This window comes from Fukomys damarensis, unplaced genomic scaffold, assembly GCF_012274545.1.
Source record: "Fukomys damarensis isolate Sample0158 unplaced genomic scaffold, DMR_v1.0_HiC HiC_scaffold_14, whole genome shotgun sequence".
Lineage (NCBI taxonomy): Eukaryota > Metazoa > Chordata > Mammalia > Rodentia > Bathyergidae > Fukomys > Fukomys damarensis.
The window spans coordinates 53214671-53228316 of NW_022900926.1; the positions used below are offsets into that span (position 1 = coordinate 53214671).

General features: G+C 39.4%; 1 protein-coding gene across 2 annotated transcripts in view; it reads right to left on the minus strand.

Moving 5' to 3' along the window:
• Positions 1-444: 444 nt before the first annotated feature.
• Cnr1 (cannabinoid receptor 1) overlaps positions 445-13646 on the minus strand; it is a 23891-nt gene continuing 10689 nt past the window's right edge. The window contains exons 1-2 of one of the 2 annotated variants that reach the window (XM_033763380.1): positions 9718-9981; positions 445-4789 (exon numbers count right to left, since the gene is read on the minus strand). In XM_033763380.1, coding sequence (XP_033619271.1) covers positions 3309-4727 — 1419 coding nt within the window. In that variant the 5' untranslated portion in view covers positions 4728-4789; positions 9718-9981 and the 3' untranslated portion in view covers positions 445-3308. Of the gene's footprint in view, positions 4790-9717; positions 9982-13646 lie in introns of those variants that run through there. The other variant, XM_010633263.1, reaches the window with a different exon arrangement.

Consider the following 13646-nt stretch of genomic DNA (forward strand, 5'->3'; position numbering starts at 1 on the left):
TTTTAAAAAACCTATTTACATACATTCAGCCCAAATCAGTAGAGAGAATGTTTTGTTTATATTACAATAGGCGTTGTCAACGTTTCATCAGAAGGCCAGTGCAAGACAATTGTGAATAGCCATTGCCCAGCATTTAGGAGATTTGAAAATATCATACAAATATACAGTTAGAGTATGAGAAATCTAATTTTGTGCACGATATTGGTAGTCTCTTTTATGGATAAGAAATGGCAAAAAATAATCAACAGGACAGTAATTAGAGTGTTCCTCATCCAGGGCCTGATTCTCATTTGGTGGTTGGGCCTGTGTTCCCGCAGTGTCAAAATTCCTTGACATTTAATAAAAGGCAGACCTGACTCAAACTACCAGGAGGCTTGAGAATTGTCTCAGTTGCAGCATGTCTGCAGTGTTGCTCAGATCCATGTTTCTCTTACATATGTTCACTATGTAATGAAAAATAAATGGTTCTTGGAAGCAGCCTTACTTGTCTAAATGAAGCTGTTAGTCTAGGTCTGAATCACTACTCGGAAGAAACTGAGTGGGTTGGGAATTTGGCCCTTCCTGAAGATGAATGATGGCAGAATGCATGGTCAGGACAAATGTTATCCTCAGAGAAAAAGTAGACCACTCTGTTGCCAGAGCCTATAAATACTAAAATTTAAATCATATTTAAACTAATGGATCTAGTTAAGGGACTAGTTAACGAACGATGCTAATGAATGGTAAGTCTAATGAGTATATTCATTAGGGAGAACATTTTAGTCACTAGGATTAGGAGATGATATGGGAAGCGTCAAAATGAATCCAACTAATTTTAAATGTTTTTAAATGAAGGTAGTATAACACATAGATGATGATATTTTACAGGTGTTTCTTAAAATATCAGTAAGCACCAAGTTTAGTGCTATCAGCCCCATTGTCCCTTAATTTTTATATAGGATTTAGGTCTTAAAAGCATAATACACTATTAAACCTACATGACAGTCACACAAATACAGTTTCAAAAGTGTATCCTGGGATTTGTTTTATACCTCTAAGAATTTCATCTCCACTAGGTCTTCACAGTTGTGTGATGAGATTTGGTACTGCCTGGTGAACTCAAAGACATGTGGATTAATATTCAGGATGATGCAGAATAAAAGACTGGTAATTCTTAAATGGAAACTAGAACCTGGCAAGTTTTGTTTGTCAGTAACCTTATCTCTTTCTAAAGATTTTTTTTTTAACCCCCCAGCACTCTGAGCCTTCATTTACATATTACAGAAGAGCAAAGTGAGAGAACCAGCAGGCAGATTCTAGCTGTATCCCAGCATGGTCCATAGACAACATTCCATCTTAGACCATCAATTGCCCCATCAGGCTGCTTGGGATGACTAGAGCAAAAAAATGACAAGATAGATGCTAGCTTTGCAGTTTTCATGATATGCAGGCCTCAGGACCCTGTAGGACCCACTCTTTACCTGTATAAGGAAGAAAGATTGTAAGTGAAATTTGACAGGATCAAGTGGCTTCTTAAGTACTTCTTTTCCTACTGAAAAGGGACCTAATTCAGAGCACTTATGGCACCATTAAGGAAAGAGAGACTGTGGTATTCAAAGAAGGAAAGCCATCTTCATCCTTATGAAGGGCATGCGAACAAGTACGGCTCACACATCCCAAGTGTGCTGGCTCTTGGTTGCCTGTATCACCTACTTCTTGATTCAGCCTCCTTAGCCACATGACATAGATGTGGTGGTCCTGTTTCAGCATGGTGTGTATAATACTAAAACTGGGATCATGCTACCTAGACAGGCAATTGAAAAGTACTACAGTTTGGGGGTTTTGAAACTACTTTCCTTTTAATGATTTACATCTCCATAAACTTGATAGACACTAGGTGCTCAGAAACCAAAACACTCTTTATTTTCTCACAACACTGTAAATACAAATGTTTATTTGAGTGTCTGCCATTGATTATTCCTTACTAAACACTGGTCTTATGTAATACCTAAAGGCTAATTTATTAATATTTGACCCAATCTCCTAAAGGGGACAGCTTCTTCTGCATGTTTTATGATCAGAATTTTTATCAACAAGATTTCTGGAAGAACTCAATTTTAGAAACTGCATTCATGTGCAAGTGTGCAGCAAGTGGTACAGTTTATACTTGGTCACAGTTTTCTCACTTTATGACATTGCAGCAACAGTTACAAGATAGAAAACACACATATACACATTTATATTCACACTCACACAATATAATTTTACTGATCCAGACAATACTTTTTTTTTTCAATTAAAAAAACGGAGAACTACTGTTTGGCCACCAGGCATGAAATCTACTTAAACCCGGAATATAAGAATGCAATACTCTTCAAGTAAAACAGCAACTGCACAGTGATAACAATATACATTAAGATCGACACATGCTGTTTTAAGAGGTCCAGTAATAGCTAACAACTAAAGAAAGTCAGAGATGTCAGCCTAAAAAAGTCAATATGCTTTCTCATTTCCATTCTGATTACAATCCATTTACCAATAGAACAGCTATGGTGCAGAAGATGATAAATGTCCTTCTATGAAAATACAGGGCTTAACAAATTTGTGTCAATAAATTCTGCTCAATACTTTGATAATCTTCAAGTTCTTCTTGTTGTTTTATCAGAAAAATAAACTTTTACTGTTATTTCAGTGTCAAATTAAGATGGAGATATTTGAAGAAATATTAAGGTCTCTAAAATGTCATAGACAGTGTTTTTAAAAAGTGGTCTCATTGGCATATATCCACTGCTGTGTTCCATTGTTCCCATAAAAGTCAACCTTTCAGTTTTGCTAAACCAGACAAATGTAAATAACACATAATAAACACTGATACACAGCTCACAGGACACAATACATTTTACAAAAATCTCTAGTTTAGTACTATAACTGTTGTAAAAATGGACATCTCTGATACTATGGACAGATACATGTCACATAAGAATGAAAGTTGTGATTGCAAAGGCATTACTCATTTGATGGCATTTTTCTATGGGTACTTGGACTTCAAATTGTGTAGCCAAAGGTTTCCCTCCTATTTCACTGAGACTCTGAAGAACTATTCAGTCACTTAAGCAACAAGCTTTCTTCACTGTAAACCCCTGGAGAATGGAGTTTGAGTACCTAAACTATTGAAATGTCAGTGAACTAATAAATGAGCATGGTGACAATCACCTTTTCACGGAGTATGGTAAACTTAAAAAAATATAACCGATGAGACGACAGACTCTTCTAGATTTCGAGCTTAAAAAAAAAAATTATTTTCCTGCGCTGCCAGGCAGGCATCAGGCTCACAGAGCCTCGGCAGACGTGTCTGTGGATACAGACATGGTCACCTTGGCAATCTTGACTGTGCTCTTGATGCAGCTTTCTGCGGCCCTGTGAACACTGGCTGTGTTGTTTGCGTGCTTGTGCAGGCAGTCCGAGTCCCCCATGCTGTTATCCAGAGGCTGTGCAGTGCCTTCACAAGAGGGAAACATGCTCCGGAAAGCATGTCTCAGGTCCTTGCTCCTCAGAGCATAGATGATGGGGTTCACGGTGGAGTTCAGCAGGCAGAGCATACTGCAGAAGGCAAACACCGTCTTAATGAGCTTGTTCATCTTCCCAAAGACATCATATACCATGATTGCAAGGAGAGGGCCCCAGCAGATGATCAGGACCACCAGAATCAGGACCAGGGTCTTGGCCAACCTAATGTCCATGCGGGCTTGGTCCGGCCGGGTCACCTGTACCTTTCCATCCTCTGATGTGTGGATGATGATGCTCTTCTGGGTTCCGCGCTGAATCATGCGGACTGCATGGCTGTGAGCCTTCCAGAGAATGTACATATATGCATACACGATGAACAGCAGCAGCACACTGGTGACCCCAATCCAGAACATCAGGTAGGTTTCATCAATGAGAGGGAAAATATCTGAGCAAACGGACTGCAATTTCTTGCAGTTCCAGCCCAGGAGAGGCAGCACAGCAATTACAATAGCTATGGTCCACATCAAGCAAAAGGCCACCACAGCCTTGGGCCTAGTAACGATCCTCTTGTAGGCCAGGGGCCTGTGAATAGATATGTACCTGTCGATGGCCGTGAGGAACAGGCTGCCCACAGAGGCAGTGAAAGAGGCTGTGACCCCACCCAGTTTGAAGAGAAACACGTTGGGGCTATCTTTGCGGTGGAACACATGGAAGTCAATGAAGCTATAGACAAAAATGACACTCCCTAGGAGATCTGCCACTGCCAGGCTGCCGATGAAGTGGTAGGAAGGCCTGCATCGGAGGCTGCGGGAGTGGAGTATGACGCAGAGGACCAGCAGGTTCTCCAGAACTGTGAAAGTGCCCAGCGTGAGTGAAAGCACAGCGATGGCCAGTTGCTGGCTGGGGTTCAGGATCATGAAGCACTCCATATCCATGAAGTTCTCCCCACACTGGATGTTCTCATCGTTCTCTTTGTAGGATGACAGAGATTTGTTGTAGAATTCTGTAAGGTTTCCTGGGTCTGCTGGGACCAACTGGGCATTGTCTCCTGCAGTCATCTTTTCTTGGAAGGGACTGCCCCTATAGGAAGTTAAGGGAAATTTCTGTGGAAAGTACCCTAATTTGGATGCCATGTCGCCTTTAATGTCTTCGTACTGGATGTCATTTGAGCCCACGTAGAGAAGGTCTGTGGTGATGGTTCGGAAGGTGGTGTCTGCAAGGCCATCTAGGATCGACTTCATAACCTCAGTCTTCAATTAGGCCAGATTCAAAATGACTGAGAAAGAGACAGCAGGATGGAGTCCTAGCAGGAGGGAAAACAGATAAGCTGAATGGTGAGAAACCCCGGAGGATAATGAAAAGAAGCACTGCAAACGCCATACAAATGCAACATCGTGGTATTCCATCCCTGGCTCTCAACATAGGTCAAGTCCTTATAGATTCAGTCAACACAATGAGTCAGTCACTGAGTTAGAAGAGAGCCCCCCAAAGACAGAGAATGAAATGGCACCCACCAGAAACACATGACTTTTATTACTTAAATTCTTTGGATTGGAGTGACTGCAAGAGTTCTGAATGGACGGCCAAGGTCCAAGAGCCCAAGCCATGTGCACTTCCCAGGGTGTATTTACCACTTGGCCTCTGCTACCACACGCACCATCCTGAATTGATGAGGCTGGGGAAGGCAACTCTGTATCCCGTGATCTCTCATTTGGAAGGTTACCTCATCAGACAGGTAAGACTAAAGCTATGAGACAACCAAAGAATAGGACAGTGTAGAGGAAGGGTTGAGCTGTGGAGTTTGTGTGCTAACTGTAAAGAAGGAGAGTGCTGAGAACCAGATGCAGCTCAAGGCATGGGATGATCTGCTTCACCCAGGAGCAAGTTTCCTCACCCAGGGAAAGGGAGGTTTGGACCAAGCTGTGGAAGACCAAGACCTTTAACACCAGGGAGAGTAATAATGGAGGATGCCTTCTGACAGACAGTATTCTGTATACCACAAGCACACCAGTGACACTGGTGTAACAGAGGAAAGGAGACAGCCCTGGTGGTGCCTAAGCTTTTCCAAGTAAATGGCACTGGAAATAAGGATAACTCAAAGGAGGGGGTCAAATTTTAAGGGCTTTTCAACTCTAAGCTAAGCAATTTGTCATTGTTTCTAAATCAACAGCCAGAGAACTGATCTCACCATTTATAGATGTTTATTTAAAAAGTAACTGCTCCTCTCATTTTTTTTTTTTTGCTAAGTTGCCCAAGCTGCCCTTGTGACCTTCTTGCCTCAGCCTACTGAGTAGCTGGATGCAGGCATGTGCTACTGCAGCAGGCTAGTCATCTCTTTAGTTTATAAAAACATTGTAAGTAGAGAGTGCTAGACTGATAAAGTAATTATAAAAGCTAATATTTTATTGTCATTTGTTGTTCCTAAACATAACATACTATACTGCAGAGAGTGGAACAGACTGCCAGCATCTTGAAACAAATAAAAAAGTTCTTGGTTTTCTTACTAAAATATATAGATCCAACCTATTTGAATAATTCATTTATTAATATATTATGCATTCAACAAATTTTGAGCATCTCCTACGTACCAAGAACTCATGTATTAAATACCAGTGTCTTGACAACATCAAGAAGGAATCCCTGTCCCTAGGAAGTATAAAGTCTAGCAGAGGAGACACAACTGCCCCTTCAATTATGAGCGGGCATGATGTGGTATGAGCTACACCTGGGGACCACAAGCTACCTTGGCGCACCCAGTCCAGGTGAAGGAGCTTTCCCCAAGGCAAGGATGGTTATACCAAGAAATGTGTAGGACTAATGTGGGTTGGGACAAGACCCAGAGTCAAAGAAAGAATTTTTAAAGTAATTACAAAGTGCCATAATGTTTTCAAAAATAGTAATTTGCAATAGGCACAAATCACTAACTGTGGCCTATCTCCTGACATTTTTCCATCTCCAAGTACAAGCAACAGCACTGCTCATCAAAATTAGGACACTTGCTTTCTGACCAGTTTTACTGCCTTTCTCTAGTCCTTGTCCTTTTGATCACTATCCAGAGCTGGTATATCTTCACAAACATAGGGCTCAGTATGTGGCTCCCTTGTTTTAACCTCTCTGTCCTAAAGATGAAACATAAACTCTTACACAGTTTACCCTTTCAGGCTCCTGCTCTCTAAGTTATGTGTTTCAGTAGATCCAAGCTTTCAGATTCTGACCCTCACTCTTGTCCCTAATCCTCCCCTTATGCCATTTCCCCAGAACATAAAACTTTCCACTTTCTACCTCCATATACAAGAACAAAGCTCTGTAAAAATCTTCCTGAGAACTATCTCTATAGGGCTTTTCTTGCTACCCCTGGCCTCACATCTAGCTCTACCAGATAAATTCTAGTACCACAAACACAGCAATCAATTGCTTCTCAGCTCAGTGCCTGTGGTCCCACTGTGCCTACACTATTCTGCCCAAACACTCTGTCTCTCTGTCTGGTTAACTCCCCCTGACAGTTTGGTGGCCCTGTTCCCCCTAACTCCCTTCCTGTTCTAATGAAGTAACCTCTTTAGGACTCCTAAGATAATTCAAATAGAGTTCTATTATAAGACTTACTAAATTTTCTAGTGTTTCTGTGTTTGCATCTGTTCTGCCTTTTCCTCCCACCCACCAGAAAGAACCTTATTGGGGACCTTATTTATCTTAGTATGTAACTCCTAGCATTTAGTTATATATGTGTGTGTATGTGTGTGTATATATATACACACACATACACACACACACATATATCCAAAATAGCTCTTTTCTACCTAAGGTTGGATGAGGCACTCTTGCAAACAAGAAATAAATAATCACATTTCTTGAATCAAGGTTTCTAACCCAAGGAACTGCTCAACCCACTTGTGCTATAAAAACATTCTACAGGTAAGGTTTATGTGTGTGTATGTGTGTGTATATATATACACACACATACACACACACACATATATCCAAAATAGCTCTTTTCTACCTAAGGTTGGATGAGGCACTCTTGCAAACAAGAAATAAATAATCACATTTCTTGAATCAAGGTTTCTAACCCAAGGAACTGCTCAACCCACTTGTGCTATAAAAACATTCTACAGGTAAGGTTATTAGCTTTCTAAATGAATCTTCCTATGTAATGATTATCTAGGCTAAGTGCTCAAGAATGAGCTGTATGACAGAGGCAACTATGGCCAGAGATTGGCCAAGAAAATACTGACCACCATCATCCTAAACAGTGAACAGAACAATACCTCATCACAGGTGATGAGTAAGCTGAAAAGCTCCCTCAGCCCCTCCATGGTCCTATAGCCCTCTGTGTGATCAGTGCAGCCTGCTCTGACAGCAGCATGGTGGCAATGCCTGGCTAAGGCTCCTGAACTCTCTATCAGTTACCGCTTGTCATCATTCAGGAAATTTCGCTTATCTCCAATCTGGGTTTTGGAGCCAGTTCTGCATCCAGTACCTGCACTGTTATAGAACAAGGTGCATGGGAGCAGTCAACTACCTGGCCAGAGGCAAGAGTGTCTGGTACAGATCCCAGAGGCAATCAGTGTGATTAGAGTCTAGTTAGTGGCTTTGGCCAGGTGTAAAACTAGTTGCTGAGGGCTATAAAAATGAAGACCCAAAGGCCAACAACAGCAAGCTGGCTGCCCAGGTCTGTCTGATTTCTTCACCAAACATCTCTCCTGAGTCCTTATCCTAATACGGTTCCAACAAGCACTCAAGTATCCTTGAGCTGTTAAACTGTCTCTCACATTTTCATATCTTCAAGAACATGCCCTACTGGATGTTAGGATGGTCTGTCTTCGACACCTGCCAACCCATCGGTCGACCACCAGGGTTGATTCGGCCGAACTGGCTGGCTAGGTGGGTGTCCCCTTCCTCTCTCACTGCTCCATGTGTGTCCCTCCCAGAGCTATGCACTTGGTCAGAGGATCACCACCTCAATAGAGGAGGACCATTTCCTGGGTCAAGGGTATATGAGTAGCTGTGCTCCCGCTAGAACCTGCACACAAGCTCTCAATCATACCCCCCACACTCCCCATCATTGGGCTGTTTCTCAAGTCAAATCTTCTTGTTCATTGTAAACTTGTTTGTTAACTTCATTTACATGTGAAAGCCTTCATCCACAAAGGGACACAGGAGCAAGTGTGTTTGAATGTGGTTCCCTATGTGATCCTGGAATTTCTTCAAATCCATATTTACTCAGCTTCCTGGTCCCGGAGATGACCTGCTGCTCTTTAAATATATCATCACTTCTGTACCAGCCTCTTACACTCTTGCCCCTTCCTCTGAACACTCATACCCTGTTAAATTTAATTTTCCATCCCTGCACTCGGAAGGCTGAGACAGGAGGATCACTGTGAGTTTGAGGCCAGCTTGGATACATACATATAGTTTAGACCAGCCTAAACTATATAGTGAGACCCTGTCTCAAAAAAAAAAAAAACAAAACAAATCATCTTTCCTGGTCTGTGCCAATGCCACTTCCTTGAGAACTTCCTGACCAGCTCTTCTCACCACTTGTATTTCCTATAATTCATCCCCCTGTCATAGTCCTCATCACATCATGAGTTTACATATTTATTTCTATAAAAAGAGTGCAGTTTTCAAACAGAACACTGTCTTTTGTTTCTTAGTAGTTTATCAGCCTGGAAGTGGGAGGGGAGAGAGCTGTGGGTTGGGGTGGGGGCATGAAAACATTTTCCTGAACCTAATAAAATCATATAGTTCCTGGAGCACTGCCAGGGCCTCCACCCTTAATTCATCTTCCCTTAATTCATCAACTCTTCATACATCCCAGGTAAGGACTAATTTTAAAATTTTTACTTTATATTATTATATTAGATGTAAGGAATTCAACATTCAAAAGGTAAAGATGGAAACAGTGAAAATTCAGCCTCTCATCCTTGTATTTTAGTCACTGTTTTAGAAAACAGTAACATCCTGTACATACTGTTCCACACCTGGCTTTCCACTTAGAAAGTACACTATAGAGACAGATCCACAGTAGTATAAAAAGTCTCCCTCCTCATTTAGCAGCTGCCACTAAGGATATGTTAGATGATTGTGACCAGCCTCCTATTGATGGGAAGTTTGAGGTGTTTATCCTCATTTGTTTTTAAGAAAAATGCTACAATAAATTAACTCCACCTGTACAATTTTTCACATTTCTATGGTGTTGTGAGTAATTTTTCTAGTCATTTAAGCGCTTACCTTGGACTTACTGTGACGCCTCCTCCTTCTAGGACTCTACAATCAGGTGTACCACTTAAGCCTTGCTGATTTTCTCCTTGTAAGCATATATAGAGAGAGCTTATTATGGGTAGGAGGCGCTCTGAACCTTTTACATAATCCATTTGCTTATTCCTACAATGGCCCTATGGGGTGCTATTATCCCCATTTTTCCATGAAAAGCACAAAGAGGGTAAGTAATTTTCTATTAGCATATCTAATAGATGATAGAGCTGGTTCTTAGCCCAATGTTAAACTGATCAGTATGACTAGTACCTACTACATTGGCCCTACCCTTAACCTTTATGATACACTATTGTATCTCTCTAAGCTAAGACAGGCATATGACTATGTCTATGTTTCCCTTACTGATTCCACTCAGCCAAAGCACTAACTAGTGGAGAAAACCTTGCAGTAGGAGTCAGCAGACCAGACAGATTAGTGTCAGACTGTACTTGGGCAAGTAGTTAACCTTTGATGATGATGATGATAATGATAACACCTAAATCACAAAATTGTCCTGAAGATTAAATGAAAATGCATGTAAAGCACTTAGCATAGTGCATGACACAAAAGTCTACAACAAATATTAATTTTTATCACATTTAAAATCAATGGCTCCTTGCCATATATCTCAGTATGTAAGATATATTAACTATTATAACATGTACTAATTATATCTCAAGAATATGCATTACCTTAATTAGATCATAGGCTTCTTATTTTTTGTCTCAGCACTTAAACCATGAAGCAAATAAAATATGCATCTATGGGGGGGGCGTTCTCTGAATGTCTATTACATTCAGGCACCAAAAAACTTTACTATATTTTATCATCAAACTGTTAGTGGTAACTTTACTAAGTGCTTATTTATAATGTCCATTTCACAGATGAAATGGAGGCCACTAGGTACTAAGTTAATTACCCAGAGCACAAAGGATTTGCAGATAAATTCATATTTCTCAGATTCCAAAGTCTCTGTGTTTAGGCTTTAAGTGCTGTGTTAAGGATTAACAGTAACTATATTAAAGCCATTTTGCATCTTATATTCAAATTTTCTAGGCTCTTAAAATTGTAAATATAGGCATTTTGCCAATAGCAATTAACACTACTTCCTACTAAATCATTATTTCCGATCCCAGGCCATCTAGGTAAATCTGCCTACTGGCATGGCCCCGATAATTAAAATTTTAGTCAGTATTTGGTAGAGCTATGGAGCTTTCTTAGTGAAGACAAATGATCACAGACCTTATTTTAGTAGTGAAACTGTGCTTTACTCCATAGTAAGATCACCACATATGTGGCACATTTTAATGCAATCAAGCACTTTCATTGCAACAAAAAAAAAAAAAAAAAAAAAAAAAAAAAAAATCTAAGCCAGGGCATGGTATAGTTATGAAATACAGAGTACTTTCTGTCCAATATAAGCCAACTTTAATTAAAGAACATGGTTTTTAAAAACACAGATTTTGTGCAGCTCAAGGATCTCAATAATGTCAAAATACCACTGTGCATAGGCTATTTTAGCAGTTAATAGGATCATGCCAGGAAAGCTGTATTCTGTATTTTAGTAATTCTTTCCTTTGTTCTACATTTAGATTATTACAGTAATTTCTGCCTTATTATTCTTTTTTTGCATTGAGAGTTTTCTTTGAGAGTTCATTAGTAATATAGCTTAGGCTTTGGGAGATGTAGCTGCCATTAATTTTGTTTTTGTTTGCTACTGGGGAGATCATAATTGGAAATTTGCAGCAAGATGTTTAGATGCACCTATTAAAGAAGCAGTTTTTTTTTTATTATAGTTGTAGTAAAAGAATGATTAGATGGCATTTAAGATTTTCCTAGAATTATGCTTTTAAAGTATACAATACTTTAACTATTTAAGCTATACATCACGCCTTTATAGTAAAATAATAAAATATTTTCATGTATAAAATCTATTATTGTAGAAAAAGGTTTCAGTTTTAGAATAACATTACCTGATCTTTTTGTCCATTTCTATATATGCATACCTCCCTCCTTCAAAAAATGCATATTATAAAACTGCAGGCTGTTGTATCATCAAAGGAATTCTATGGGTATGACAATGGCATAGAGTTTAAAAAATATTTTTCCAGATTTTAAGTCTTTCCATAACCATTAAGAGTATAAAATACTCTGAACATGGAGTAAGATCAGAAAAACAAGACTTCAAATAGAGCTATTTGTACATCACTATAATTTACAGTAGTTATTGTAGTTTTCACGCCCTATTGAAGTCCTTTATTTTAAAGGGACATTTAATATTTAGGGCTTCATCTCTGCTGCATCTGGAGTCAAACCCTTATGGTTCTGGCACATGTAGCATCTCCAGGGAAATAGGTAGTAGGCTGGTATTTACTATCTGCAGAATATTATGTCTAAGAAAGCAGAAAACCTCCCAGAACTATCAGAAGAACTAGTGCTCCTAATACAGGTATACATTTTACTGCCCCAAAATACTCCTTCTTTAAGTTTATAAATGCTTTAAGAATCAATGCCAAGCGCATGTTGTCTCTACTGATAGGGGTCCTGGATACCAAATGAGGAGTTCCAGGTCCCTGCTTCACCCTGCTGTTTTTCTCTTCGTTTTTAGTTCCATGTTCTGCTTGGCTGCTTCATAACATCTTTGTAAAAGGCTCAAGAGAATGAAGGTCTCACTGGATGCATTTGTTATTTTCCCTTCATTTCTGGGAACAAATCTGGTTCCCACTAATTTGATCGAGAAAAATACCTTGCTAATGTATTTCTCTAAAGTTAGTAGGGAAAATTTTAGTTGATTCTTATAACTACATTATGTCCAAGTCTTGTTCACCACAGACATGGCCAGTCTCATGGACTGACATAACGTGCTAAATGATGAATGCTCAGTTGAATGAGCAGTGTGTCTTTTTTAAATCTTACCTAATCATTAGTAGTTTGAAATTGTTGAAGTAGTTTCATCATTATTTTTTCTATCATCTTCTACAGCAAAGTAAAATAAAGAATTGACTTAACTGTCCTGATAATTCAGGCAAAAATACATAATACTTCTTCCTCATATTAATGTCAGCTCCTTTTCCCATATATGAAAGAAAATTTCATTATGCTTGTAATGCTTGGTTGGCTCTCAAAGCTTCAGCTGTTCGTATATTTTGTGACAAAAATGGAAGTTATTAAATGCGCTGTTTGCTTTGATCTGTGCTTTACTAGCAATAGTATTTTATTTTCTATAAAAATATATCAACTAATAGGAACTAAAGACATTAAAACATTTGCAAGGCTATATTTATTTTATTTTCCTTTTTTGGTGGGGGGTGTCTCACTATGTAGTTCAGGCTGACCTTGAACTCACTGTGTAGTCCAGGGTGTCCTCAAACTCACGACAATCTTCCTACCTCAGCTTCCCAGGTGCTGGGATTACAGGCGTGTGCCACAATGCCTGGCTTTTATTTTCAAATTTAATGTAAAACATGGCCTATGAGTCAAAATTCGAAGCAATGACAGTGAACCTATGCCACTTGTGCCACAGTGGGTTGTTTGTATCACTGAAAGATCCAAAAGGCTCACTAAACTTCGTTGATTTAAAGGCTTATTAAAACTTAATTTCAGAGCTCAAGAAAATTAAGCCTTGCTGCCTTGAAAGTACACTGACGTAGGCACGATTTGGTGATGATTTTATTTTTTAAAAAGCTGAATTAATAATACAAGTTAAATGATTTGATGACTTTTATAACAAATTTAATTTTGCTCTGCTGTTTAGATGTTTCCTCCTACTAAAAAGCTTGACCTTTTCCTTGAGAGAGACACCTTTCCCACAGTCTGTAAAACAGTAATTGCTACAACATTCTCCAACCAAAACCATGTAAAGTTTTCATTCAATGAAAGCCATGATCATATATGTATGTATGTAT